General features: G+C 44.0%; 1 protein-coding gene across 3 annotated transcripts in view; it reads left to right on the forward strand.

Moving 5' to 3' along the window:
* Nucleotides 1–27634, forward strand: part of epha4l (eph receptor A4, like) — a 56334-nt gene that overhangs the window by 3972 nt on the left and 24728 nt on the right. For 2 of the 3 annotated variants that reach the window (XM_042413899.1, XM_042413900.1), the window contains exons 3-5: nt 763–1426; nt 20227–20382; nt 26590–26925. In XM_042413899.1, the coding sequence (XP_042269833.1) occupies nt 763–1426; nt 20227–20382; nt 26590–26925 (1156 nt within the window). Of the gene's footprint in view, nt 1–762; nt 1427–6451; nt 6522–20226; nt 20383–26589; nt 26926–27634 lie in introns of those variants that run through there. The other variant, XM_042413901.1, reaches the window with a different exon arrangement.

The following is a 27634-nucleotide window of genomic DNA, read 5'->3' on the forward strand; positions in this document are numbered from 1 at the left end:
AGCGCCCTCCACCCCCTCCTATGAGTTCATACTAACAACAGCAGCGAACATGTGTGCATCTGTCTCCCGGTCCCCATCACGTATGCAGACGTAAAGCAGGCACACATTAGATCATTAGCATTGATTCAGAGACCTTTGGTTTCTGCAGCCCCATAATCCCCTGTTTTTCATTCTTTCCCTTCTCCTCTGAGCCATCCAGGTCTCTCAGTGTGTGTGTGTGAAGAGGGTTTTGTAAACCACTCCCCAAGTAATTGAACTGTAGGCATTACTGAGGCATAGAACTAATTACAATTTTCCATTCTCACAGTTGAGGAGAAGCAATGAATATTAATATCTTTATGATTCTATATTAGGACCCAACAAGTCTATTAGGTGCCATTCATAAAATATGCATTAAGTTTAGCCATCAATTAATTGCTCTGCTGAGACTCAAATATTGACTAATCATTCACGGATGCTCTTTTGCACAGTATCTCTTGTTCTTGGCATAGAAGGGTTCACTGTTATGTGTGATACTTGTAAAGTCCATTTTCATTAGGAGATAATTAAGATCAGATATTTCTCTGATGATCCTAATAAACCTTTAGTAACTCTGCCATAACACTGTTATAGCATTTTCCCTGATCTAATCTTCCTTAAATATGGTTTGGAACTCAATATACTGTAGGTCAAAAATAGGTAATTCTTTTGCAGATTGCAGAATAAAACCAAGAGGTTTAAGAATACCTTATTAACATTTTAATGGTTGTGTCCTTTCCCCAGTGGGAGGAAGTAAGCATTATGGATGAGAAGAATATCCCCATCCGGACATACCAGGTGTGTAATGTCATGGAGCCAAACCAGAACAACTGGCTCCGCACTGACTGGATCCCCCGTGGAGGTGCCCAGCGTGTCTACATTGAGATCAAGTTCACCCTCCGAGACTGCAACAGCCTCCCGGGGGTCATGGGAACCTGCAAGGAAACCTTCAATCTTTACTACTACGAGTCCAACAATGACAAAGAGCGCTACATTCGTGAGAACCAGTTCGGCAAGATCGATACCATCGCTGCAGACGAGAGCTTCACTCAGGTGGACATCGGTGATCGCATCATGAAGCTGAACACGGAGGTGCGGGATGTGGGCGCCTTGACCCGTAAGGGCTTCTATTTGGCCTTCCAGGATGTTGGAGCATGCATTGCGCTGGTGTCCGTCAGGGTCTTCTACAAGAAATGTCCTTTAGCGGTGCGTAACTTGGCCCAGTTTCCTGATACCATCACTGGAGCCGATACCTCCTCGCTTGTGGAAGTTCGAGGCTCATGCGTGGATAATTCAGAGGAGAAGGAGGTTCCCAAGATGTACTGTGGAGCTGACGGAGAGTGGCTGGTGCCCATTGGGAACTGCCTGTGCAACCCTGGATACGAGGAGCGCAATGCAGAATGCCAAGGTAAAGAACTGAGATTTGTCTTGTGTTTTTGGGTGCTGACTTCCTATTTTTTTGCCTCTCTCTCTATTTATAGATCATTCTCTCCCTTCAAGCTTCGCCTTTCCGTACAGTATCCTACCTCTTTAATTTCCCCCCTTCCTTGTGCTCTGTCTCTTTGTCTTTATCCCCCATGTTTCGCTCTCTTTGTCCTTCCCTCTCCTCCCTCCCTCGATTCACCCACCTCTCACTCTGTTGGATATTTTTTCCCTCTCGCTCTCCCACTCTCTGCGTTCTTCTTTCCAGTGTCTGGTTGGGTGATAGAAGCAATGATGATTGTAAATGGAGTAATTAGCAGGCCCACTGGGAGGTGTTGTGCAATGGGATGCATCCCAGAGGAATTGGTGACACCAGGAGGAGGCTAGAGCTCCAACTGGTTTGCACTACCACAGTGTCTTTCACCCCCACCTGCTCTTTGTCTTAGTCCCGATGAGGCCTGAAGCTGGGAAAAAGAGATAGACAGCTTTAGAGGAAGGGAAGGAGAGAGAAAGAGTTTATCATTCCAAGCAGGTATGAGAGAAGTGAAAATACACAGCTGTGAGATGGGGTTGAAATAGTGCTATTTGGTAGGGGGGAATAGCCCTTTGTGGACGATTATTCTAGTCCCTGTTCGCCGTGATCCTGTACCAGGCTATTTGATGAGGTTTTAAGGTCAGTGCATAGTGCCCCCTTCCAGATTTTTTAAATCAGGAAAATGATAGAACTGTCAGCATGCTGGTGAATTCAAAAAATGGACTAGCAATGCTCATGAAACAACCAACAAATCGATGCTTTCAGCTTTACAATTTCTGATGGTGTTTTGGCATCTACACAGACTCCACATTCATTTAACTTGCTTGTTTCACTGCACACTTTAGGTTGTTATATATGATGTACAAGTGCTGTATAGTGGATAGCATCTAGTTGTATTCAGCAGCTGTTTTGTGGATTATGTTCAGCATTTTGCCAAGCCAAGGCGAAGCTGTCAGCTGGCCAGACGAGTGGATGCCAATTCTGCCACCATGGTTTATTGGTACACCCCACCCGCCACCCACTACCATCACACACAAAAAGCAGGGGGCCGCAGCAGTTAGGGGTCAGAGGCTGGGCACGGGTGATTAACAGGGGGACGGACCACTGCACCTCTCCTAATTTATGAGGGAGCCTTTATCTTAGACGACTAATTGCATGACAAACAGGACTGGTGATTTAGAGGTACCACTGGCTGCTTGGGGAAGGAGAGGCAAAGAGGTACAAGTGGTCACAGATGGTTTTGTGTGTGCACTTGTGTGTGTATTTGTCCCAAAAAAAAAAAAGTATCATTTGAGCTGTAAGAGTTCCCTTGGAATGTTGCCCATCGCCCCTGTCGCCGGGTTCAGATGGCTCAGGCCAGGTTTCTGTCCCCAGGGTTGGCTTCAAAGAAGCAGAGAGAAATGCAGGGTTGAGGGAAGGAGACCAGAGGGTAGTTAGTTACAGACTTTAGGTAAATCTCATCTGAATTGGCTTTCTATCTTGCAATTTACTATAATAGACTCTTATTTCAAATCAGAATGAGAACCCTGATCTCATACTGTGTATCGTAACTTTGCTTTGCCTGCAATATTGAAACAGACTCCTTATCTCTCCTCTTTAATTTCACTTGAGATAAATAGCTGTTACCCTCCAAAGAAGGCAACAAAGGATTTGGAAACCTTGATTTTATATGACTAATGCAGTCTTGAAGTGTCTGCCAGCCTCTGAGCTGGCAGTATTGCTTTTCAAGCCAATGTATCCATTTAGTTCACATATCATTGCATCTGCTTTAGTTTGTTTAAGTTTACAGTGCCAACACATCCACTCCATTCACTTTTAGCTTCAAACACATTTCTCAAAAAGTTTCATGACATTTCACTTCAAATGAACTCTGGTTAACGCGGATAGGGTTTGACGCTGCATAGCTGCCTGAGGCGTCGGTGTGGGTCAGCTCCAGTGACTGAAGGGTTAAAAGGTGCTGGCCACTGTCAGTCTTCAAGTGCGCCGATGAGCTGGTTAATATTCCCCCGTGGGACAGGCTTTATGAGTGAGGAGCTCCACTGCTCTATGACTGTGTTGACCAAGGGACTTCGACAGGAGCTGGTTTTCAGGAGGGGGAAGGGGAGATATCTAGGGATAGTTGTGGGGTAAGTTGTGTTTGTTAATAGTTTTTTTCTGACTTTTAACAAGTCTATGAGAGTGTGTCAGCCTATGCTTACACTATGTGGCTTGATTTGGTGAAAAACCTTCCTTTTTAAAGGTTTTCTATGGTGCACACAAGCCCAATTGTGTGTCTGCGAGTGTGTGGGTTCACAAACTTGTGTGTCTGTGCTTGTTTGTGTACGTGTGGGGTTACAAGGGCACCTTGGCCCCTGGTTCCCAGCCCAGGATGAATGGGCTCTCCTCTATCATTGTTTGGGGCAGCAGCGGAGCTGACTGGGGCTTGCGATGTTTCGGGGGAAAAAGAAGTATGGGGAGAGGGGGGCTTATGGGGCACGTAGGAGTTGTATTCTCCACCCCTGGCAGGGGTCAGGGGTCATCCCCTTCTGCATCCATCTTACTGCTGCATCTGACAGGGTCGTGGATCCAGGATTGATTAAGACGTCAGGGTTTTGACAGCTGTGGAGGGTGTGTGTGTATGTGTGTCTGTACTTAAGGTGGGCCAAGGGTGGCCAGGGTGTACACCCTGGGCTAAGGCGAGCGGGACAGCCAGGGCACTGAGGGCCAAGGGGCCCCAGATCCTAAAGAGGGGGCTCTGTCTGTTTGCATTTGGGATCCCTTTCCCTGTTAACCACCTCCCCCAAACCTCTGTTGGGGAAGGGTGGGGGTCAGGGTGTCCTCTCGCTCCTCATCTGGTGAGGGGTTCCCTACTGTTGGAGGGGAAGGGTGGGAGTGTTGATGAGCTGGGGGGGGGATTAGTGAGAACTACGTATGTCATTACAGGGAAACAATAATCACAATTTGTCCCGTCAGTGAGTCAGAGAAACATTTGAAAGACAAAAGGCTCTGGCAGCAATGTGGCTTCTGCAGAGCAGTGATGTGTGTTTTCAGGAAAATCAGAAGATTTTTTTGTTGTGTCTTCAAGTCGTGTTTGTTGGCGTGTGTGTTTGTTGAAGATATAGCTTGGTTGAGGCGTGAAATTTACAGGCACTTTTGACACCGCAGGATGCTAGTTGACGGTTGAGCTGGCCCCCACAACCTATCATCACCACCACAGATCAATACACACATACACTCATTAACATTTCCTCAAAATCAGAAAGATATATATATATATATATTATTTTACAGTTTTTGTTTTCCTTTTTCTAGATTCAGATTCACTTCTTTGGGATTTTTAAATTTTCTATTTTCCTTATTCTTTGTTCATGTCTTGAGAGTAGCTAACAGAAATAGAATTCACTTTTAACTTAATTTCCCACAAGCTCTGTATATCCTCACAACCTGTTTGCATGTGAGCGTATGTGTGTGCATAACAGCTTAGGGCCCCGACTGTGATGTCAGCGTGTGATCCGAGCATTTTCTCACCTGAGACCCCCCCCCCCCCACAACCCCCTGATCCACTCCCTCACTATTCCCAGCAGTCTTTGCTGAGCTGGAAACTCTCATTTATATTGGATTAAGAGGTTTTAAGGATGAAGTTTCTCTCCTGTGCTCCACTCATTGTGTGTGTGCATATCTAGGTCTCCCATTCTCTCTCTCCCCCTGTTGACAGTGTTAAATATGCGCTTGGGAGCATCATTCTAAATTCACCACGTAATTCTATTTAGCCCGCCGGTCCCCGATGGCTTTAAATACACAGACTCAGTCCTTCGCTCTTCCTCTCCTGTTTTCTTCCTCCTCCTTCCTCTCTCCTGTATACACACAAATTAAGTATTTGCATACTTACTTATGTTCTTGGCCGGCTTGATTGCTCATTTTTTGTGTATCTGTCTTTTCTAGATTCAAGGTTCTCTCTCCTGTTGCTTTAATAGCTCTTTATGAGCTCTTTTTTTCTCTTTTCATCTCTTTCTCCCCTCTAATCTCCCTTCATTTTTATTGCTGAGTCTGTTAGTAATTTTCACCCATTCACACTCTTTTTTACCCCCCCCCCCCCAGCCATCGAGGTGGTTAGTGTTCATCACCCTGTCTCTGGTGGCAGCAGCAGGAAGTGGGCTGAATAATGAGATTACCTTCACTGTTGGGAGGGAGGAAGGCAGCTAGGAGCAGCACATGGAACATCATCACTCGTCATTGTTCCCACAAACACACATACAGAGAGTGTGCGAGTGTGCACACAAGCCCGAATGACAAAAATCCAGGCACACGCAGGAAAGAATGTCTGAAGTGACACTCACCAGTATGCGCGCACACATGCACACTCATGCATTCATGCTCATACAGTTTATACAAACTAACACAAAAATTAAGGCAATGGATTCAGGCAAAAGGAAATGTTAAGAAATCATACTCAGACACACATTCATAAATATGTACAGCAGAAGCACACACACAAGCTTTAGTATGCGTTAGCACACACAGACACACACTCAGAGCAGAGCAGAGCAGAGCGCAGCAGAATGGAGGTGAATGTACTCATCACTCTCCCTGCCACCAGAGAGGCTCATTTTGTGCTCCTGAATAGAGACGAGGAATCTATTACCAACGGATAGCAGGAAAGAACAACAGATACAGAAAGACAGGACAAAATGAGCAATCCTCCGCCACCCTCCCCTTCCTGCTGAAATAATTGCTTAAAGCATTTTTAAAATTCTGTTCTTGTTTAGCTCCTCAAATGATGGAGGAAAAAAAAGGCCTCCCAACACACACAAATCTTCCCTTGCCTGGTCGGAGGAGGGGAGGAGGGGGGTGGGTTGGTGGTGGTAATTCAGCCATCATTAGCTGAGGTGCTGAAATGTTTTTCCTGTTTGGGCTGCCGTCCTGCCCCAGCGTTTGTTCATTTTGCAGTTCTTGACACTCATCACCCCTCTCTCTTTCTCTTCGCGGTGTCCTATTTAGGGCAGAAAGCCACCGGTGATCGAGCATGACCCGGACTGATGGCCATAGTGCTCGCACAGCGCCAGCTACACCGCAGTGTGTATGAACGCTGCCACGAATATCCATCTTTAAGTCATTTAGCCCCTATTGAGTTCTAAAAGCTAATTTTTTTCCTAAGGAAATCATGTTCCTTTTTAGGAATTTTCTGGATAGATGTGCTTTCTCCTACCTCATTTCAACGAACTGACAGTGGATTTAAAGAAAGTGCCAGAAGCATGACAGATTACATTTGAAACAAGTGGGATTTTCTTAGCCTCAATTGTCTTGTGGAAAATATGATTTTAATACTTGATATGAGACTTAATGGTATGTTAGGATGCAAAATTGCCAAAACTGCCCACTAAAATGCTATCGTAGCAGACACAGCGTGTAGAGCAAATATGGTATTGCTTTACTCTGAGCTTTAGTGCAAATATGGTCTTCTTATGCTCAGGATTTGTTTTGTTTTTAAGTTAAATAGCAACAGGTGTCATTAAATGTCTTGAAACAGGCTGGTTTACATAGTTAATAGGTGGAATTATCCTAAACTGAATAGTAGACATCATTCTTTAAAAAACAAACTTTAAAAAACATTCAAGTCAAGCTCTTTTCTACATAGCAGCTTATATTTATTTAGTTTATTCATGTCCGAAAAGTGACAAAGTATACTCAAAGATGTCAGTGTAGATCTTTGGTTGTGCTGTTGATGGCCAGTGTCGTCCTCCAGTGCAATGCACTAAAAAAATGAAAACAATTAAAACAAAACAAGTGAAAAATATTGATCAAATTCTGACGACCTCATAAAGCAGAGCATTTTAAAGTTGCGGTCTGAATGTCATCCGTTGGCGAATGTTCTTGTATTATTTCCTGCTAGTTAAATACACTAACTGCCGAAACAGTATACGCAAAGTATATGCAAATTAGTATATAGTGTATATATCAATGGCCTACTATTAGCACATAAAGTGGAATTAGGACAATTTACATGATGTGTTAAGATGGATGCTTTAACAGAGCAGCTAACATGGTTGTCAGCTGGCATCAGCAACATACTGTATATGCTGTGAAAATGTCAAAGGGGGGTTAAAAGGATGATACAATTTATCTTCTTCTCCTCTCCTCTCCTCTCCTCTACTCTCCTCTCCTCCTTTCCCTCATCTTTTTGAAAAGCATCCCCTCTTTGAAGCCCACGATGGGAAGAGGGAGCGATTAAAGCAGTCAGCTAGCAAATTAGCATGTCAAAAGGCCCTGAATCAATACCCCAGCTCTCTACCAACACAACCCTGTAGTCCTTTCACCCCCCCTCTCTCTCCCTCTATCCTTCCCTGTCGTTCCCCCATTCCTCCGGCTGTTTCCCTTCTTCTCCTTCCATTTTCTCCCGCACTCCTGCACACTCTCCCTCTTGCTCTCTTGCCCCTCTCTTTCTCTTTAGCTCACTTTAAATTTTTCTTCCCCCTCTTCCTCCAAACCCCTGTTTTCTCCCTCAGCTGACAGACGGAGAGTAGAGAGGGGGGTTTGTAAGGAGAGTTGGACGGATGTATAGGCAGAGAAAGACGGACAGAGAGAGAGAGAAGTGGACAGCCATCAAGTGGGCATGGACTATTTCAGGGAGAGAGGTTATGAAAGAGAAAGAGGGCCTCTGCCACCTTCTTTGTGCTGAAAGAGAGGCAGAACAGACCTTTCTCGCCAAGAAGAGTGGAGGAGATGGAGATGAGGAGGCTGGGAGGGAGGTAGAGAGAGAAAAAGAAACAAAAAACACGGGAGGAAGTGAAGTGGAAAGAGATTTAGTTCCAGTCTGGCAACCGTGCTTTTTCTACACTTCATCCGTCGGTTCACCATTGCACGGAAATCCCTTTGATCCTGGGCAATGTGTTACTGATCGCGAGGACTGGGTGTATGTGTGTAGACAGACAGAGAGTATGTGTGTGTCTGAGCCATTATCTGTCCTATATTTATTCTGTGCATCTGTCGCGGCAGGCATATCACATGCTGTATCATAAACTTCTATTAACGTTCCAATCGCATTCTGTGATCTGAGCCCGGAGACAAAGCAGCACAGCAGCGCTTCAGATGGACGGCCAACTCTCCCTCAGTATCTGACAATGGGAGACTGATTGCAAACACCTTGAAAATGTTTTATCTTTCTCTCTCTCTTTCCCCTGCTGATTTCTATCTTAAGCTCCCTCCATCCTGCCGGGGTGATAGTAGGTGGTCTTTTCTTCTCTTTCGTTGTCATCCTTTTTCTCCAGGGCGCAGAGTTCAGTGGCCAAATCAAAGGCTGCTCCGTGGCAATCAGTTAGGGGTTATGACAAAAAGCCTTGCAATAAAGGGCTGCTCTGTAATCTGATGGGCCCTGAGACTGGACGCAGTGCCCATTTTAATGAGCTGAGATCCCCCTTTTATAATCATGGTGGTGGAGGAAATGGCACACTGGTTCATTCTCCCTGGAAAAACACACACACACTCAGAATGTGTGATTTGTATGTAGGAAGAAGAATAAGGAATACATGCAGGTTGTTCCATGGTCAGACAAAAATCTGTCAATGTGATATAGTTGTGAAGTGAGCTGGGAGTTACATTGTAGTGCAAGGTTTCAGAAGTAAATATCCTGCTCATTTTCTTCAGAGGCAATGTTAGCCGACTGACTGTTGGAGGCTTGGCTGTATATAAATCTCACCTAGTTGAATCATCAGTACAAAAGATTAGGAAGCACATTAAAAAACAGCTTTTTCTTTGACAAAGAGTCACAGGTAGAAAGCCTTTGACGTAAGGAGAGAAATCAATTATGACTCCCAAAGTGTATTTTGGTAGGAAATATCCAGTCACTGAGGTTAAAATGTGGCTATGAGTGCTGCCAGTAGTGAGTGGAAGCTAAATTTTACATGGTTTGAAAACCTGATAAAACATTCAGCAGTTATAATCAGTTCTCTTTCTGATTCTGGATAAGTTTTGAATGAATTCAGTAACTAATGCAGTGTTTTGCTCCCAATTACAGCAACAAAGCATTGCAAATTTGCTACTGCTCTCATTCGCGTCTTTGATTGGCTTTTGTTAAACTGTAAAGGTAGTTCTACTTTGAAGAATATGGAGAATATTATTGCAGGAAGTCAACCACAACTTGTCGTTTCTACACAGTTCTGTGTGGATCAAACGATTAAGATGTAACGTGTTAATTAGTGAGCTTTAGAAGTGCTGGTAGGGGATTTTTTAAAACTTTTGTAGAGAGCCAGGCAAGCTGTTTCCCCCCTGCTCCCAGTCTTCATGCTAAGCTAAGCTAACTGGCTGCTGGCTGTAACTTCACATTTAACATAGAGACAAGAGATAGGTATTGATCTTCTCATGTAACTCTCGAAATGGGAATTTACTATAGGAACCACTTTGAAACTCTTTTGCCATTTTAGGTCAACTCTGACACACATACATACACACAGCCTTGGTTGAAAGCCAACTTAGAGATCAGGTGGCTGACCTCTTGCTGCGAATACATGTGTATGCACAGCGACATGCAAAGCACATGTGTATCAAACACACCTCTGGGTTGCCGGTGAGGTGTAACCTCTCTGTGGGAAAGCTGAAATGTAATTTGGGGATGTGGAGGTCTCGCAGCACCAGGGATCCAAAGCTGCAGATCTCCAGCCAAAGGCAGAGGTGTGTCCATGCTAGGGCACGTCTCTGGGATTAGAAACCTTGATCCTTCCTTATCCGCAGCAAGCTGTCAAATACTGCTGGAAGGGGAAGAGAAAAAAAAAAAGACGCAATCCCTTGAAGGCTCACGCCACGGAGGAATGTGAGGAGAAGAAGAAAGAAGAGGAGAGAGAAAAACAGAGAAAGACAGATAGGATAAAGATCGAGAGAAAAGGAAGTGATTGAAATGAAACGGGGGCACACATATATCCAAGTAGAGCGGTGATGAGTGAATGTGTGTGACAGAGGGAGTGTGTGTGTGTCTCTGTGTGTGTGTGTGTGTAAGGAGAAGGAAAGATGAATTGACTCCTGTCTAGCGAGCCTGATAAACGGCAGGAGATGTGAAAGGTGAAGTGGGGGGTTATGGGTACAGACGCTGATCGCTCTTTGAACAAGCCTAGTGTGGTTGTGTCACGACCTCCGGCAGCTGCGGTTGATATTACCATCAATATCGCTATCATAGAGCAGGTTCTCCTCACTTTGAACTGTTTTTATGGAACTACTTTCTACTGAAGAAATAGCCCCAGTGAAAACTGTTGACAGTCTTTTCTGTAGATTACCCAAAGTACCAGGGACAATTTTCTGGAAAGAGATGCTGCTGTTGAATTTTTAAAATGTCATTTTCAGTGTTGTGAGTAGCACAACTGAAATTTCATTCATTGCCTTTGTATTGGGGTGAAATTTCCTAAAGATATCTCAAAACATGGACAAATGAAACTAAAACTCTCTGGATGGCTAGATACCACTAGAGTGAGGAGATGCTGTATGTTTTTCGTAATTTGGGGTGAGTCAACTCAAGCAATTTATATATGACTTTTCTCCTCTCCAGGGCAAAAATAACCATATGTTGGTACAATATATTGGTCCTTTGTGTCTGAAATATAGAGATCCAATATTGGCGATGTTAAGAGAGAGAATAAAGAAGTCATGTTCAAATTTTTGGCAGCTCTGCTAGCCAAGTGTTGAGCATCATCCTAAGTGGTGAGAAAAAAAACATAAAGATAAAGAGAGATAACAGGAAAGGCAGAAAGAGAGCAGTATACATAGTTGGAGTGAAAAAAGGTGTTGAGTCCAAAAAATACAAAAGATAACCCAGAAACTCGACTGGCCCTCTTCCAGTGCTCCCGCACACTTACTTCAAAGCTTGCTGTGCATTTGAATCTCTCAGCCTTTTTTTGTTTGGCCCTTCCCATCATCACCATCCCTGTGTGTCTGTCCTCACATCAAAGCTAAGAGCTAAAACGTTACACATTAGCAGAGTAACCCTGTCTAAGCAGCAGCCATTAACCCCAGGCTCCTGTTACACACTCTGCAGCACCCCCCCATCCCCCACCCTCATCCCCCCGCAAGGCCAGGTTCAACTAGCCTGAGGTTAGGCAGGGCAACACATACACCCACAGGCAAAGTTTGGGAACACACACACATGCGCTGCTAACTTTGGAATGCTCACACACACGTCATGCAAAGCTATACCATGCGAACAGGAGCTGACACCATTTCAAGTCGGAGGGCGTATCGCTTCCACAACAGCAGTGACCTCGATCCTGTTTTAAGAGCGAGAGAGAGAGAGAGACAGAGAAAGAGAGAGAGGGAGAAAGTGGTCTAGAGCAAGTGAGGCCTGAGTGACACCAAGAGAGGTCAAAGGTTAAAGCAGTGACAGCCACAGCGGAGACCAGCAGACCGTCATCAGGCTGACGTGAGCTGTTGAAGAGCTAGTGACCCAGGAAAGTTTTTATGTACACTGACTGAAGGACACACACACTCACACAGTTCATATAACTGCATGTGGACACACACAATGCAGACACAATGTTCTCAGGGACACACACCCTCACGCACACACACACATGCACAATAGAAGGTGTTTTGAGGCCCCAGACAGGCTGTCGTCTGGGAGCTACAAGTAGATTACCTAAACAAACAACCTAAAAATACCTTCCCTTTCACCCATAAGTCGACCCTTTCTTACCCCTCCTCATAACCCACCGAGCCGCCTCTGAGAAACCGACAAGGTTGATGTTAAACTCGCCCCTGAGACTGCAGACAGCTAGGTAATTAAAGTTTTGCATGAGTGTTTGCGCACACTTGTTGACAGATGTGTGCGCATTCTGATTCGACATATTCGACATAAGTCACATATGTGTATATAAGGTGTGTTTGACAGTGTTTGATTTACTAGCAGTGCAATCTAAACTCACTGTGACAAACTTTTTTATGTTGATGGAAATATTCAAATGGTAAATTCATAATTATATAGGCACTAATATATGATGCCCTATTATATGATCATATCCAAGTTGCCGTATAACAGTAGGTACATAGGAGTAGTTGGTTAGAGCCCGTTTTCCTAAGGATTAAATCAAAGTTTCCCCCTTGAAACGCAACTGATTTTCATTTAGGGTTGTTTGTCTTTTGATAATCCCCAACTGCAGGCTATTTTTTTCCCCCCATCTTGTTTCCATATTTATCTGGATATGAAAGTAAGGATTTATTTGTGCTTTAAGGTATACAATATGTGATATGACTCTGTGGTGGTAATGATGTCATATTCATACCATTTTACAGTACTATCGTAGCCACCTGAGGTTATACACCTGTGCAAAGCAGATCAGAGAGGATGGAAATATTGAGAGGATTATTAAGGCTGGAGAATAAACTGCATTTATTAACTTATAGACATCATGAATCGACCCAAATGTACTCTTCCCTCTACTTCCAAACCGCCCAGTATGATGCATAAAAAATGTATGTATAACAATACTGTTATAGTTAATACTGAACATTTGATTAGAGCTGAAATGATTAATAACTTAATTGATATACATGATTATTGTTAAAGTAATTTTTTGAGTAAAATGCCAAACATTCCCTATTTACAACCACTCAGTTTTGAGAATTGGCTACTTGTCTTTGTCTTATTTGATAATTAACTGAATATTTTTAGGTTTTAGGGTGTTGTTTGGTGTTAGAAAATTCTGATGTGATTTTTCACCATTTACAACATTTTGTTGACTAAATAACTAATCAATTAATGGAAAAAATAATCCACAGATTAATCAATCAATCATAGATTTTAGGTCATATTTTCCAGCTTCATACTTGGTTGGTCCAACATTGGCTCTTGTGAGTTAAATGTCAGTATGATGGATTTAAGTTTTACTGGATCATTAATATTTGATTAAATGTATATGACTGTATATTAACTTGACGTGTTGCATTGCAGGGATTGCAGTGATGTATTTATGCTACAGCCCAACACGTGGTTTACACTTGTTTACAGAAATGGATATGAGGCCCCATTGAGACTGCTTCCCTATCGCTTCCTCTTCCTCCTCACCTATTCTTAGTGTATGTTTGTATGTGTTCTCCTCACACATCCTCCCTTTTCCTGCCCCATTCTCCTTGACTCGCCGTGAGTAGAATAGTTTAGCTCCCTTGATTGTTTTGTGGTGTGTGCCGATGTGAGTGTCCCCTTGCACAGCAATATTAGCATACTCCCCCATCTCCCACCTCCCTGCCTCTTTTTTTCATAATTGAATTGAAATGCAGCTCTTTTCATTGTAAACAATGTCAGGAAAGCATGCTAGATATACTGCCTGCTCAAACACACACATGCTGACACACACACATGACCAACATGATACTTGAGCCCCTGGGGACCTTGGGGAAATTGGACCAAGACAATACCTTGTTTACCTCGCATCGTCCCTGCTGTGCTCCTGTCCCTGTGCTTTCCATGCTTACACAAAGCCTGTTTGGTGTCTTTGTGTGTGTTTGCATGCATGTATTGCAAAGTGCATCTGTTTAGTCAAAAGGGCCTTTGAAGGGCTTTGCATGCATACCTGAGAGTGTGCAGGTGTGCAGAGGTGTGTAAGCCACTGTTTGTGTATATATCCCTGCCTTGTTTGCTTTGAATTAAAGTCCATTACCCACCTGCTGTGTAAATTTTAGGTCACAAAAGGTCCTTAGTGTGTTGGCATGATTCCCGGCTTTGGGTGGTAACACCCTTGCGGACCTGGCATGGGTGCAAAAGTGGAATCTGAGTTGCCTCCACCTACTGTGGCCAAGTCAAATAGTGTTTCACCAAACAAAGATGGATCTGTTTGCCTGCACCGCTCCTTGTTCTGTCTATCTCTGTCTGCTCTCCTCTTTCCGTTCTGAAGCCCCAACTTATTCTCCTCTTAGTGCAGTGTGCCTTCCAAAAATGTGTAAAAATATCTGTAGCATTCATTTTGTGTCCGTTACTTTTCCTTACATTCACTTTCAATACCCTGTTTCTCAGTTTTTAAGGAGTGGTCTTGTCCATTCTGAAGCGGCAGGGTGGAATACTTAAGATTTTTGCGATATAACCATTGTACTAATATTCCTTCTTAAGGCCAGGCTAGAGGAATTGGGGAGGAAGTTGAGGCCTACGTGTCAATAAGAACGTGGAGACCTTGGTACGCAGGAAGCCTACAGAACAATATTTCAGTTTTTTTCAGTTATGCAATCCAAACAATAACAATATAGGTGGCACCAAAGTGCACTCTGAACAAAAATGGCTCTATATTGGAGCAGGAAATGGTTTGTCAGGCTTGTATATCAGCAGAAACTTTCATAAAGGTGCAGTGTCAAGCTCAGATTGTGCATAGATGCTTGTAGAAATCTGTTTTGAATGTGTGAAATTCTGCAAATTAACACATTGTAGGTAGCACTGTGGTGTTACGTTTTGATCAAAATAGAAGAAATGAGTATAAAAGAACAGTTTGTGGTCTTTACAGTGCTTTAAAAATGTTACTGAATATAATACTTTTTCACTGTTTTGCTCATCTGGTTCTTTGGCTTGTGTTCCTATCTGTCAGGTACAGACATTTTAATTAGGGCAGCATCTTGGGTGGCTCATGTGATGGATCAGTGCTGCTGAAAATACAGTTATAAATCACCCAGCATTTGACAGACAAACTGCTGGCAACTCTTGCACCCCCTGGCACTGGCCACCATTAGCAAAGCTGCAGTGATTGTCAGCAAGGTTGGCTTACGCGTTATTAACATCGTTAGTCTCACTGCCTTTTGTTCTTAGCCTTCATTAACACTAGTAAGGATGTCAGCCCAGATGTCACTACCTGACTTGTTTGGTTTTGCATCTTAAAGGATGGTACCACTAGCATGGGACCTTTTCCCCCACCAGGTCAAGGTCAAGATGTGTGTCGAGTGTATGTCATCAATCATGGTGATCAGTTTCGGTGGCCGTGTGTCCCTCATCCATCACGCTGATGGGTTTCGCTGGCCGTGTGGCTGCATGTCGCCGTCAGGGCCGGAGGTAATTAATAACCCTCAGTGACGGAATTAATGAGTTAACCTGCTCCACTCTCCTGCTGTTACACTGACAGATGCTAACGGTCAACAGCTAGTTATCCCTACTAATATGCCAGTGGCTCAGGTGTACGGATGTGGATGATCTTTTATTATCCATGTGTGTATCTGTGTGGGAATATCCAGCACATCCAAGACTTCTTATGTATTTTTTTAAATCCAGCTAGGGGCAGCAGCCAGGGGGTAAACAAGCGCTCTTGGAATACTAATCATTTCTAGCAGGAGTCTCACCTGAGCAACAGACTGCTTTCCACAAGGCGAAAAGGAGAAAAAAGGGATAGAAGAGACACAATGGAAGAGGGTTATGGCAGAAAGGCTGGTTGAATAGAGAGCGCTGACTCCTCAAGGCGCAGGAGCAGGAGAGACTCTCCTTGCCCTCAGGTACTGAAAGCCGATCGCTCTATTTTTTGAAAGAGCGGCTTTGTGAGGATGCCTCTGACTGCTCTTCTGAAGAGCGCTCACTGTCTGTTATGACTAAAAAGAGTGACCGAGTTTTCATCACCCAAAGAAGATAAAGCGCAGCCTTGAAAGGAGGGAAAATGCTGTAGTTTGAACATAATTGTCTTTTTTTGATTATAAGAGAGGCAATTGTTCTGCCAGGGCAGGCCTAGTTATTGTGTGCCGTGTGCTGGGTGTTATATTCCTGAGGTTTTTGGAAGGCTATTGTAGCACATGTTTGCTCTGATGCTTTCAGTCCCCGGTGTATTGGATACTTTGTTGTGTGGGCTGCAGAATAGCTTGCCTATCAGGCTTTGCATGCAGGTCAGTCAAGGTGGGCTGCAGTGGGTGGGTGTGTGGGTAGATGTGGTTTTATTTGGCGGCAGTGTAGAGAGCATCTATGGCTGTTCAAAGCCTGGTGCGTGGATCGCTGCTACTCAGAGGAAAACTTAGCTGGGTTTTAGATGGCTCGTGTGTGGGTAGCTATCATTGTATCATTAGCTTTTGTACGCTCCTATTTTTTGCAGATGGCTGCGTCCACGGTTTTGTCTTGAACAGAGGTTCCCGTTTTCCCCTCCCCTCACGCAGTGCAACCAATTCAGCCAGCAGAATCCCCACCACACGGACAAAACTACTCATTAACTCTCACAACCGTCTCCCTCCACCCTCTTTGCCCCTTTTCCTCCAAACGTGCTTTAGCTTAGAGACAACAGGGATGGGGATGGGGCGGGGGAAAGGCTGACAAAAGGGAATAAAGACTAAAGCTAGAGAGGAGGATTGAATGAGTGAAAGAGCTGCTGGGGGAGAAAAGGGGGAAGAATGCGATGTCCCGGTCTATGAGGGATTCCATTTTTTGCCTTTCCAGAATAGAACAGTAAGTCACCAGTCTCTTTGTCTGCCTTTGATCTCTCAGCTCAGGGATTTGGCACCTGACAAACCCCTCTCTGTCTGAAAGGAGGCCTGCAGAGAGAAAGCCTAGCAGAGTGGGAGACAGAGATAGAGGGCAAAAAAATAATATCAGAGTGTTAGAGAGCGACCGGGCAAAAAACACAGAGACAGTATAAAAAAGATGGTGTGGAAAAATTGGGTTAGACTTTTGAGAGCTATGAGAGGATACGATGAGGGCTTCTCAGCTCAGATCCCATAAAAACTAAATACATGTGTGTTCATGTGTGTCTGTATTTGCGTCTGTTTGTGGGTTTGCCACGGCTGGCCCGGACAGTGATAAATCCAGTGAGTCTTAAGGGAGATTCCTCTCTGAAGCCACGGTCTCTTGGACCACCCACAACTGCGGTCTCTTTCCTCTCACACACACACACACACTCACACACACACTCACACTCCTAATAGGAAGCAAATTCCCCAGCTTTACTTGGATATCGACCTCTCTCTTCCCTCGACTGTTCCTTTCTGCAGGGCAGTCGCTGCTGTAAACAAGCCTTCGTATGTTGACATCACATTTTCAAACGCAATTTCTGAAATGCAGAGTTTCAAACCACAGATGAATATGCCAGAGCATGTTGGATGGCAAACAGGGATTTGAAGTTGTGCAAAGAATTCTGGGATGGCCTGTGGGGGCTTTGGGGTCAGCCTTGGGACGGCTTAATAATTGATGAGTGAAAAACTCATCAACTGTGCACAGTTTGAGGTAGCCTGCTCTTAAACTGTGTCTCTTTAAAGAGGCTCAGGCCCAAAGGCTGTGAAGCATGGGACTCAATTAACTCTCCCTCCAGCTTTTACCAAAGAGGCATCTTCTCAAACAGCTGGTTGACCCCATTCTCAACTCTGGACACTTTCCCGGTCATCGCACATGTACAAACCCTAACGGTGACCTTGTGTTTTGTCACCTGAAGCAGTCACAACCCCTTAAACAATACCCACAAATCCCAGTGTCCTTCTGTCTCTAGTGAGGAGGCTGAAAGATGATGAAAGATTGCTTTAAAGATAGAGAGATAACACAAAGTGCCTCCCGACTAATCTCTCCTCTTTTTCTGCAACTGTGAAGAAAAGAAACGGAGGCTTCACGCACCCCTGCAGGCTACAATCAAAGAGGTCCTTAGCTTAGCGTTAGCGAGTGAAGCGGCAGGGATTTAGCCCTGATTGACTGAGTGGGAACAGGCAAAGAATGGCTCAGCAGGTAGCAGCTAGCCCGGCTCGGTTAACGCCACGCTACGCTAATCCAGCTGCTGGAGAGGAGAGGCTGAGGGGCAAAGAGCCTGACTTTATTACGCCTCCAAGAGAGGGATTTCCCGGTATTCTAGGGAGTTTGTGGATTTCCTCTGCTGTTTGTACATGTGAGCATGTCGGACGGTTGGTGGAATATGTGTTTTTGTTGGAGAATGGACTTCCTCTTCACTGTGGTGTATGTGGATAGGCACTGATTTGATTTCTGGTGTGGTGAACACATGTGGGAGTTTGTTTATGTGACTGTCTTTTGTATGTAGGAATCCCTGATGTATTTATGACTGTGGCATTGCAATCCATGCTTTTTTAGATCTGGGTTGTGTATGCGCTGGTGAGGACAGCAAGCCTTTATGTGTGTGTGTGTGTGTGTGTGTGTGTGTGTGTGTGTGTGTGTGTGTGTGTGTGTGTGCAGGGGGGGATTGCTTTACCCTTGCAGGCTAAGTGTGTAATTATCTGATTTATATTGGGTATGAATTTATCCATCTGTCTCCAGTGGGTCTTTTTACATCATAACAAGACAGACAGACACACACACACACTCACACACTCAGACAGACACACACCCACTCAAAACCACGACCCTCCGGCCTCAATACCATTTGCCGCCCACTGCCAAGCACACGGCAGCCTCACTGATTGACAGGTTATTTGGCCAATCGGTGTCGCGACTGTCTACGCCGCACCTCTTAGAGAATTGTTCTTTTGTCCTCCTCTTCTGGTTCAGCGCACAGGAGGTGAAATATAACCCCGCTAGGTTTCCCCGGCCATTATAGAAACGGATAGACGAGGGAGAAACTCCTTGAAAGACGAGCCTTCCAATCAAACTGTCACTCAAGAGAAAGGCGAGCGCTGTCGCCAAAAGTAAGAAAAGTGTCACTTAGGTTACCATTTCAGACTGAGGTGTGTGTGTAGGTGTGTGTGTGTATGTGTGTGTGTGTTAGTTAGAGTGAAAACAGGCTTGTGAGAGTTACTGAGCTCCTGGTGTGCCAAGGGTGGTGGCATTTGTTTGTTAAATGGTCCGAAATGCCAACAGTTCTGGTTTCAATGTGGCCCCAACTCTTGCCAATAGAGCATAGCTTAAATTTGTGAGAAAGACAAGAGGTAGTTATTTGATCTTCTCTTTTAGTCAGAGGAAATAGTGCCCTTTACTCCTGTTCTGTTGTTTTTGATAATGGAACGCAGGTTCGTGAGAAAGTAGAAAGGGTAGAAAGCATTGAAGATGGAAAATGAAGACAAAGGGAGGAAGCAATGGGAAGAGAAGTAGAAGCCTCTGGGCAACATATTGTTTTCCTGTTGTTAATTGGGGGAAAATGGGCAAGATCACAGCATTTTCTTCCTCTCTTCCATGGGAAAATAAATATTTGATGTCAAGTACAATGCTATGGCAACGTCTACTCATTGCTAAATGTTAGACAGCCACTTGTATAAACTCCATTTGTGATACACTATGGCCATATAAATCTTTCAAATAGATTTTTGGGGATTTTTAGCTACACTAGCAGCTTGGCTCTACGGATGGCATTGTTAGTCTGTCAGTGCGGTCAGTCTGTAAACCACTTTGGTCAAGACAGAAATATCGCAACAGTTGAATGAATGGTCATCAGACGTTCATGTTGTTTGAATCCTACTCACATTGGTGATCCCCTCACTTTTCCTCTTTCCCTCCTCTCCATTTTTGTTTCAGAGTGAAATGTCATGGATGGAAATGTCAATGTTATTGGATGGATTGCCATGAAATTTCCATCTAGCTCCATTATCAGGTTTTGACTCGTCCAACACTTGCAATACTTGCAAAACTAATTAGATTCCCATCAGTCTCAGGCGTACTATTTGTTTAGTGCTAATTAGCATATGTTAGCATGCTAATATGCTAAACAAAGATGGTAAACGCTGCAACCATTACACCTGCTAAACATCGGCATCGTCTGTGCGAGCATGTTAGCATGCTGATGTTAGAATTTAGCTCAAAGCATCGCTGTGCTTAAGTATATAGCCTTGCTGTAGATCCATCTTAGGATCATTTTAGTATAAAACTGCTTTTCATGATGACGTTGCATCTAACCAAACTTTCCCCCCTCTGTGTGCTTGTTTTCTTTCAGCCTGTAAGATTGGTTACTACCGTGCTTTGGCCACCGATGGCGCCTGTTCCAAGTGTCCACTCCACAGCTACTCTGTTAGGGAGGGCTCCACCTCCTGCGCCTGCGATAAGGGATATTTCCGATCTGAAACGGACCCAGCATCCATGCCCTGCACCCGTAAGTACACCCATATGTAGCACACACAGTATGTAGTAATGCATAGGAATACACAAAATACACATCACTAACCCTAACACACACAAGTAATTGCCTTCGCCTTAACACGGCCATGGATTCTCTCTCTCTCATATATTGTCAACCTCAATTACCCCCTCGCACACAGAGAAAGTCTTCTCCGCACACACATAAAGCAGGTATGTGCTGGTTTAATAGGTGTGTTTTGATTCCAGGTGGTACTTAGTGATCAGTCATGGTGACAGAGAACTAATGAGGGTATAAACTGCTACATCTTAGATTCAGCCTTCCATAGAGAGACTGCAAAACAGCAGAGGAGGGCGACAAATGGAGATAAAATGTTAGTGGAGACGCGGTGAGGTGAAGAAAAAGGTGGAAAAACAAGAGTAGGTGGAAAGCTGCAGATGTATGCAGAGGATGATTAAGATGCAGTGATAGAGAAAGAGGGTTAAAGTGGAAAGCAGGAGGAAAAGAATGAAACACAGGAATGCATTGAGCTAAAGGAAGATATTCAGTGTTTTATTCTCAGTGTGTGTCTCCACTTTCCTCCCTACAGTTGTATGGGTCAAACTCTGGTGAATCTGGTTCTTCCAATCCTCCCTCCTGACTCACCATGACTATCATAACAAATATCATTAACAATCCTGCTGCCTAATGATACCTCTCCCATTTTTACTCCTCATTCCCTCTGAGTCACAGCATTGGGAGTTCGCACCGGTAGAAATATCTACAAACAGAGAACAAAAAGAAAAACCCACACAACACAAAAAAGTGCTGCACTCATTTCCCAGGAAATAAAAGTAATCATACTTTCATATGACAGACGTTTGTGTATGAGTGAGTATGTGTCATAAAGCAATTTTAACAACCAAAACATCTGTTAAGCTGCTGAGCTCATAGTTGGCTCACCATTTGGCCCAAATGATCTGTCAAGTTCCTGTGGATTCATCACTCAACTAAACACTTTATTGAATCAGACGAGCAGCCGAACGCCCCCAGCCTCATACTTAAGCAGCAAAACTGAGCGACCTCTAATTATTCCCCTGGTTTATGGTATCTATGTGAGATTATAAACAGTGCTCTATTGTGAAATATTACCACAATAAAATAAATGAGTAAATGTTCCACTTGAGCAATATTGTAATCTTTGGTGCGAAGTGCTGATTGCAGATTTACTTTCACACTGCTTTCCTTGGTGTCACTAAAGAGTTTGCTTGGACTTTGTTTCCTGTAAATAGAAAAGCTTTTAAGAAACCGCTAGAAGCTATTGGACTTGTGTCATATAAACTAACAATAGAAAGTAGCAAAACGGGGAGTTTGTTTATGTGATAATGTCCAGGAAGATGATGGAACAGTAGCAATATACAACCAGTTGATTAATCGATTAGTCGATCCAAAATTAATCAGCAGAATATTTGATGGTTCCAGCTTTTCAAATCTTGTAATTTTCTGATTTTTCTTGTCTTACACTGTAATGACATTTGATAGCATTACTCTTAGGCTCTGGGAAATTGTAATGGACATATTTCACAGTTTTCTGATATTTTACAAACACAACAATTAATCAGTTAATCAAGAAAAATAATCTGCAGATTAACAAATTCATGGTCTTCTTAACCACTAAACAGGGCTTTTCATTATTAAAACATCTGCAAGTAAGTACACTGCAAATATTGTATGCCTGATTTTTTTTTAAAGGATCAGACTGGTGTATAAAGTGTTTTTCTTGCTGCAGGAGGACATTTTTCAGCATTGTTTTCAGCAAACAAGGTCCTCCTGGGTGTTTAGCTCAGACAATGCTCACTGTAATAGAAATTAAAGAGGAAAAAAAAAACACAAATGAGCTGCTGATTATGAATCCCTAAAAATAATTCCATTAAAACTTTTTTTTATTAAAACATGAGCCCTATTACTAAGTCACCCTCTGCACCTCTTACTGCTTTGTCACAGCACTTATATACTGAGTCACCAGCCCTCTTTTAATGGATGAGCTGGGATATCGTCCCCATTGTCTTGTTAGTCGGTATGGCATTCGACTACGGCTGCTGCAAGCAACAGCTGTCAAAGCTCATTACTTGGCTGGTTTTATAGGATCTTGCATTGCAATCTCTGCTACGTTCCCAACTCCACGGTTAGGAACTCAACATTAGCGGGACTCTCTCACCGACCCTTGCCCCACCTCGTCAGTCGGTCAACATTTGATCTCTGAACTCTCACCCCGTCTGTCGTCTGCTGTTTTCCTTCCTCGTGCAACTTTTTTTTTTTTTTTTTTCAATTCTCACCCACATGTTAGAGCTCTGTAATTACAGCTGTCACTCACGCATCCCTCCTCATCCACATTTTTGTTTTCTCCCTCTCTCTCTCTCTCTCTCTCTCTCTCTCTCTCTCTCTCTCTCAAAACCCACTCAGAGTCATGAACAGAGCAAATGAAAAAAACCTCTTAAAGTCATTTCCCAGTTTGCCTTGCTGAAGGTCAGGCTGGGAAAGAGCCAGCATCTCTGGTAATTGGGGTACATGTCTATGTGTGTGTGTGTGTGTGTGTGTGTGTGTGTGTGTGTGTGTGTGTGTGTGTATGGGTAATTGAAAACGCTTTTTCCCCCTCTTAGCTCGGGGTTTACTGATGCAAGATAATGATTAAAACTGGATGTTGTGTAATTTTGTCAATGTGCGACTGTTTGTGTGCAGGCCTGTTTCTGCTCCTGTTTCCTATCTGTCAGCGCCTTTTCCTGCATCTTCGCTTTGTTCTTTTGATCGGCGGGTAATGTGTGCTACATTTGATCGGACTACTCGCACTCCAGATTAAACACAAGAGATCCAAATGTTTGTTTCCCACACTTTAGATTGACCTGCCTGAGGAACATGGCAGGATAAATGACTTACATCTTTAAAAAAAAACAACTTTTAGTGGTTTATTTTCATGTTTCTTGTCATGCTTTTGTGTTCCCTGGCTTGCTTCTCACTGTTTTGTTGTTTTTTCAACTTCCTTCTAAAGAAATTTATTAAGTGTGCTTTGAAAAATGCCCCAAAGACAAAGATTTCTCTTTATTCATCTTCATTTTTGTCAAGATTTTTATGCCTCCACAGGCAGCTGTAGACTTTTTTCTATACAGTCCATATAGTTTATAGACAGGTATTTACATTAATTACAACATATATGTATTTTCCAGAAATTTCAGAAACAGGTAGAAGACATCTCATAAATAACCAAATATGTTCTGGATAAAATATGCAATAGTAGGTATGCATACACATGGGTGTATAAAAATACATACACATACACCATGCACAGGGCGGTAATGAGGACCAGGGACATGCACCCATGGGAGCTGGTTGCTCCACTATGTTCAGGTTATAAGCAGGAGTGTTCTCCATTTTGGGGTTTCTGTTGGCCCTTGATGTGTTTCTCAGATTTTCCCCAGTTTTCTTAGCAGTGGTTTAGTAAAGAGGAAGCGGGAGGGATGGAGGGAGGAATGAACGCAGAGCGGAGAGGACTCGAGGGGGCATTGAATAAATCCCAGCCGGATGGTAATAGCGGGGTCGATGCACCGGCCAATTTAGCTTGCTCTCCACCTCGGCCCTGCATAACACTCGCCTAACAATTACTGATGGAAAGAGACAGGAAGAAAGAGGGATAAAGGAGGAGAGAAGGTGGAGAAGGAGGAGGAGAGGGTGGCGGCATGCGGAGGGGAAAGATGGAGAATGGGAGCGGAGTAAAAATGAGAAAGACAGATTAAAGCAGGCAAGATGGAAGCGAAGGAGCAACAGGAAAGAAAGAATTAAGGCTCTGAGCAAATTGCAAGGCCATAAACGAACGGAAAGGAGAGGAGGGGCAGAAAAAAAATAACGTCTTTAAGCTGAAACTTTCTTCAGGAGAAACTTTGTCTCCCTTTGGATTCCACCCGTAAGGAGTGCGAATTTTACGGCTATGTTGAGCTAACGTTGTACAAAGGTTGTGTGAGCGTCGCGCTCCCGTCTCCCCCCGCCACACTCTCTCTCTCTCTCTCTCTCTCAGGATTAATTACCGGGTGTCAGTCACAGCCGACGGCTCTCCCACGCTCCCTTGCTCCCACCGGTGCATTCTGGGAGAGCGACAGGTACAACCAAAGGTAGTTTGCGTGTGTGTGTGGAATGTCAGGAGAAATACTGACACGTGGCGGAATGTGTTTAAGACTTTATACAGTCATAAAGATAGCGCTGTGGCAGCGCTCGTCATAGCAACAAACAAACAAAAATAATCTTACTGAGGTGTTCATACACACACTTGTTACACACATATGACCCCAGGCCTGTGAGTGGGAGTTTTTTCATCTTTCTATTCTTGTAAGGACAAGAACAGAAGAACGAGAACACACACATTCTCAGACGCTGACCTGAAACATTAATATTACCTTTGTCCTGTTTGGTTTATGACTTGAAGTCCAGATAACAGCCTTGTAATAGCTTTTAACTGTGTGTCTCAGACAGCACACTATTGAGTATAGAAAGAGAGTAGAGGTTGGTTGAACCTAACACACTGACAAAGGCCCTATTACAATGACGGTTGGGTGTTGGCACCTTAATTTAGAAACCCCATCTGTAACTTGTTCCCATTGTCTGAGAAGCGGACGGAGAGAATGAGGTGAAAGAGCGAGAGAGGAAAAGTGGGTGAGGAGGAGAAAATGTGTGTGTGTGGGGGGGGAATAGGGAGTCAGCGCTTTATCATCATTTTTAATGAGACTTTATTAATAGGTTTTCATCGAAGGCTGCGAATGGTAGAGGAAGCTGAGTGATGCTAATATTAACACAGTGTACTCTGCATCCTTTCATCTCACCGTTTCACACACAGATTGTGTCACGGGCTGTTAGTGACCCTTTAGGTCATTTTCAGTTAAAGAGGCAGCCCTCCTCACCCGCCACCGTCCTTTTCTGTCCCCTCCCTCCATCCAGACTTGCTCCTTCCATACTAATCAGGAGCTTTCTGCTTTCTGGATGAGCAGACGGTGTTTGTCCTTCTCCTCTCCTCTCCATCTCCCTCATCTCAGCCTCAGTTTCCCCTCGGCGTTTGCCCGACTACAAACGCTGGCAAACACGAGTCCGGTCCACACACACATACGAACGTCTTGTAAGAACGCACGCATCATGGGTAAAATTGCGCTTCCACTCATGCACAAAAGCTCACTTATTTCTCCTCAGGGCGACCATGCGCACACACTCCTACACGCTGTCCCCTCTGCTGCTCTCTGTGTCTCTGTGAAATCACTCATTGCCACTCTGCTCCTCCAAAAATAACACTGATAATTAATTTCCGTTGTGAGATGATTCGTCTGTGGACTGACTAGCTTTCATATTTCACCCTGCATCGATCCCCCCCCCCCCCCCCCCAACACCCCAGCCCACTCGCGTGCGCTTCATTAGTCAGAGAGAGAGCGGGCGAGACAGGGGAAACAGAGACAGGGAGAGAGAGAGGGAGAGTTAAGTCAATTACCGCCGCTTATGTTTGAAAGCAACGGAAAAAAAAACACATTAATTACAAAAGAGCTGACATGTAAATTGGGATTGATGAGCAGGGGAGTTTGTGTCACATATCTGCGGAGCCGCTCCCATATAAAGCTACAGTGGGTAGGCCTTACATCAAAGCAAGACCTTAATAACAGGGTCCAAAGCAAACTTTGTCTAAAGTTATTGAGTGGGTGCCATAAAGCCCCGCTGTTAGCAGCAGGCTTGGGCGCTCTGCCACCTCCAGCTGATTCGACATATGAATGGGAAAGAAATCTGCTGGACTATTGGATTTCACTTAACGTGCTGAATTAATTGAGGTGAAATTGGATCCTCCCTGGCTGTAATGGACAGGACATTAAAAGGAAATTCAAGTAGCCTCAGCTCTCAATAAAGGGACAACCCAGTCAATTACACGTTCACATCTTTGTTATATGTATGTATGGAAAGAATCAATTACCAGACCCATTGAAGCAGTCGCCAAAAGCTAGTAGTATTTTTAATAATGCAATCACAAATTTGTTCTATTCTTGTTCTTAAAACTGTTCTATGTGGTCACAGAAATAATGTCTCCCTCCTTACATTTTCAACAGTAACCACAAGTAAACATGAGTGTAACTCTGTACCTGCTTAGCATTTGGCTCAGTGCTGTTTATTCTAACCACCACTGGTAACAGCACCAACTCTTTCCTTTTTCCTTCCACCTCTATGTAGGCCCTCCGACGGCGCCGCTCCACCTCATCTCCAATGTGAACGAGACCTCTGTAAACCTGGAGTGGAGCCCGCCCCGGAGCTCAGGAGGACGCCAGGACCTGACGTACAACGTGATGTGTAAGCGCTGCGGGCCCGATGGCCGGCGCTGTCAAGCCTGCGGTAACGGTATCCACTTCAGCCCCCAGCAGCTGAGCCTGAAGGGAACCAGGGTGTCCATCAATGAGCTGCAGGCCCACACTAACTACACCTTCGAGGTGTGGGCGGTGAACGGAGTCTCGCCTCAGAGCCCCGGGCCGGAACAAGCCGTGTCGGTGACCGTCACCACCAACCAAGCCGGTAAGATGATCAGACGTGCTTGGAGTGAGTTCATGTGGAAGTGTTTAGTTCCAACAGTTGTATTAAAGGAAGCCATTGCCAAGAAAGATAATGTGACAACTTGCCAGTAGCCATCAGGGATTGACTGATATGGGCTTTTGAAGGGCGATGCTTTGGACATCTTTCAACTCGAGTGCAGCTTCAGTTAGCTAATGTTTCTTACAAGAATTCACTGGGCAGTCAAAATGTAAATTGGTGGAGGTTAGAAGGCTTCACATAGGCAACCAGTATAGCACTGATTAAGTCAGCAGTAAGTAAATGTTTGTCAATCAGACTGGATTTCTGCAGCACTGATTGGCCTGATTTATTGACATACTAATATATTTTTCCACTCTACTGACCAGAAAGATTCAGTGATCTTTTTATGCAAGTTTTGGCCAAGAATGATAAAAATAGTTTAAATCAGTACATAAGGTATATTAAACTATAGGTAACTGTTGTAACTATGGTTACCTAATGCCATGTTACTAGTCACAACTTGTAAGGGACATAAAAGCCTAACCACAGATTAACCTTTCAGATTGAAAGTTCCTTCTCGACTTGGAAAAAGCAGTTGAAAATTCCAGTCTCATGGCAAGGTCCTTGTTTTCGATCATTTCACATGATTTTCCTCAGGAGCTGGAGTCGCCCGCTTGTCATGAAATCATAGATGTTCATATTTTCATTTGTA

This window comes from Thunnus maccoyii, chromosome 6 (genome assembly GCF_910596095.1).
Source record: "Thunnus maccoyii chromosome 6, fThuMac1.1, whole genome shotgun sequence".
NCBI classification, from domain to species: domain Eukaryota; kingdom Metazoa; phylum Chordata; class Actinopteri; order Scombriformes; family Scombridae; genus Thunnus; species Thunnus maccoyii.